Source organism: Sinocyclocheilus anshuiensis, unplaced genomic scaffold, assembly GCF_001515605.1.
Source record: "Sinocyclocheilus anshuiensis isolate Anshui unplaced genomic scaffold, SAMN03320099.WGS_v1.1 scaffold665, whole genome shotgun sequence".
In the NCBI taxonomy this organism is placed as follows: domain Eukaryota; kingdom Metazoa; phylum Chordata; class Actinopteri; order Cypriniformes; family Cyprinidae; genus Sinocyclocheilus; species Sinocyclocheilus anshuiensis.
Window position 1 is genome coordinate 767,731 of NW_015537961.1, and position 3,156 is coordinate 770,886.

At 36.3% G+C, this 3,156-nt stretch overlaps 1 protein-coding gene across 1 annotated transcript in view; it reads right to left on the bottom strand.

Annotated features, from left to right (window-relative positions):
- LOC107667070 (uncharacterized) overlaps positions 1-3,156 on the bottom strand; it is a 55,187-nt gene that overhangs the window by 35,518 nt on the left and 16,513 nt on the right. The window contains exons 8-10 of the mRNA XM_016458669.1: positions 1,567-1,681; positions 1,305-1,382; positions 1,056-1,171 (exon numbers count right to left, since the gene is read on the bottom strand). Of these exons, the coding sequence (XP_016314155.1) occupies positions 1,056-1,171; positions 1,305-1,382; positions 1,567-1,681 (309 nt within the window). The remainder of the gene's footprint in view (positions 1-1,055; positions 1,172-1,304; positions 1,383-1,566; positions 1,682-3,156) is intronic.

Genomic DNA, 3,156 nt, shown 5'->3' on the forward strand with positions numbered 1-3,156 from the left:
AATTATAATTTATAAAAATAAAGCATAATAATCAAATAATGTATACAAATATATATATTTGTGTGTGTGTTTAAGTTAGATTTTATAGTAATGACATATATAATATAAATAAGTACTATATATATATATATATATAATAACATTGTTAATTTTATTATTCTTATTAGCTATTTAATCATTATTTGAATAATTATATGAATATTTAAATATATATGTATTTATTTAAAATGTAATTGTTAAATAGTAATAAAGTAATTATTATTTATATAACATTAACAATTATAATTACTATAAAATATAATAATTAAAATATTTGTATTTTAATTATTTAAAAATATAATAATATTATCATTTATATTCTTATTAGCTATTTGATAATTATTTTAATAATTACATGAATATTTAAACATGTATTATTTAAATAATTCTTATAATTTACTAATAAAAAAAATGCAAAAATGTATTATTTTACCATTAGTAACTTATGCATTCATCTCGATTAAACATCTGTATTGCCCAAATAAACTCTTACACATTTAATATAACAAATAAATTCCTCTAATTACATAATTTATTTGACTAACTGCACTGGGGAGCACAAATCGCAGACATTTAAACCTCAAACGATGATGAAATCAATACGGACGCTTTAGATGATGGAGCAATAAAACACAAAACAAGCTCAAACTTGGATTCACTGAGCAAATTGCAAAAAAAAGAAGAGAGTTTAAGCGTCGTTTCCAACAAAATTTGATATTGTTTTGGTGTTTAGTGTTTCAAAGCGTTACACTAAACAGAAGGAAAAATTCAGATCAGTAATGGGTGGCATTATGAAAATAAGCACACATCTTTTATATGCATCTAATTATCATTTGGAAGCGGTTTGCTGGCCGAGTCCCATGCGGTTGCTGGTGGGGAATACAAATGCAACAAAAACAGGATTGTGGAAAGCGCCTTCGGCTCTGTGGAAAGCCCATTACGGAGGGAAATGGCTCTTGTCCCTGAGAGGACACCGTAGGGCTTGTGTGGTTTATAACTCTGCTGGTCTGCGTTACCTGAGAGTCTTCTGGAGGACGGCCCAGCAGTCTTTCACCTCGCTCTGCTTCTGTGCGACGCGGGCCGCCAGCGCCGGGTGCAGGTTGGAGAGCTGGGAAACGCTCACATCCAGCATCTGAAACCACACAGAACGACAGTAAAACAAACACGGCCGTCAGGATGGTGTTTGACACAGAGCTGGACCGTGAACTAACGCATTTAGGGTCAAGCGTGTGACTATAATGGGATGTGAATGTTGGTTCGCACACCATGATTTGACTGGCAACGTCCCGGATTTCCCCGTCTCTGGCGTTTTCCACTCCGTTGCTCGCAGAGAGGCTTTTTCTCTGGATGAGAAGTTAAAAAAGGAGAGCAAACCGTAAATAACATTCTTAGATTACATCAGCATGTCAACAAACAGACACAGTCGGGTTATGTTCGTATCAAAGGACACGTCGAAGTGAAACGCCACAGATACTGGGTTTCCTGCAGGGTTTGAACAGAAATAGCACAATGGAGCTAAATGACTACCATGTTGTCGATGGAACAGACAATGTTATCGGCCTGCTGGTAGAAGGACGAGACTTCGAGGGCGAGCTGGAGATTCTCCTGATATTCTTTCAGGTGCGACTGGGCCTTCAGCCACCTAGGTAGTTAATAAATTAAAAAATGATTTGATTGTTAAATTATAATTATTTGAGTAATTATTATTATTTGTGTATGCATTATTTAATTATTCATATAATGATGTGATATTATTATTAGCTTTGAATATTTTTTTGTATATTTATGCATGTATTTGTTTATTTATATAATATATACATACAAAAATTATAATTATATGTATGTATACATAGAGTGGAGGTCAAAATTAGAGAACAATCAATAAGTACTTGATTTTTTCTGAAATATTGTTAATCATCATCGCTCAAAACTTGAAGGAATGTTAGCTGTAGGTATACCACTGTTATACTAACATGTTTGACAAAATAACCAAAGCATTTCAACAAAATCTTTATTTTGTGGAAACACAGTGATCAAAATCAGAGTACAGAAACCACTGTAGCAGGAAAGAAGATTACAACTAATATTTTGGAGGGTTACAGCTGTCAGAAATCAGTAGGAATGGTAGAGGCCCTGCTTTGAGTGACTTCAGCACATCTCTAGTTTCTCACACTGCGCTGCTGTGATCTTGCTCCGCTCTTCTTCCAGTCTCTTCTATAGTTCGGTGACTGTAGTGGGTTTCTTAGCCAGAACTTCGTCGCCAAGGATTTTCCAGAGATTTTCAGTCGGGTTTAGATCAGGACTCTGGGCCGGTCATTTCATTATTTCAGTGTTTTCAGCTTCAAGAACTGCTTTACCCGTTTTGCAGTGTGACGGGAACATTGTCTTTCGATTGGGAGATGCTTGCAAGGAAAGAACTGCATGTTGCTGAAGGAGGTTCTGATAAACATTTGCATTCACCTGCTATGTATCTGTGTAAGAGATTAAACTCCTGCTGCAGAAAACATCCCTCAAACCAACACACTTCCTCCTCCAGCTTTCACTGACTTCTTTACGCACTCGGGCTCTCATCACTAAAGTGAACTTTGGACCAGTTCTCCTCTCTCCACACAACATGCTCCTCAGCAAAGGTGAGTCTAGCCTTTTGATTCTTTCTGCTGATGAGAGGCTTGATCTCTGCAGAGAGCACTTTCAGTCCGACTTCTCTTAAATGAGCCGAGACAGATCCAGACCCTGATCGGCGCTGAACTGACGAGCAATTCCAGCTGCAGTGCTGAACCGATTCCCCATTGAGAGTCTCTGCATTATCCTGTCTTCTCATTCTATTGTCTTACGTGGATGAACCAGCCTTTTTGGGGGACTTGAATGAATTAGTGTCATTGTAAACCTGCAATATTCGAGAAATCACATATTTGGAATGACCAGCTTCTCTTGCAGTGGCTGAAAGGCTCGTCCCTTTAGCCTTCATCTGGACAACCTCTTTAATCCTCCTTTATAATAAATATGCCATTGTTTACCAGTGGTGGACGAAGTACACAAATCAAGTACTTGAGTAAAAGTATAGATACGTATAATAAAATATTACTCCAGTAAAAGTAAAAGTACTCAGTTTTCAAT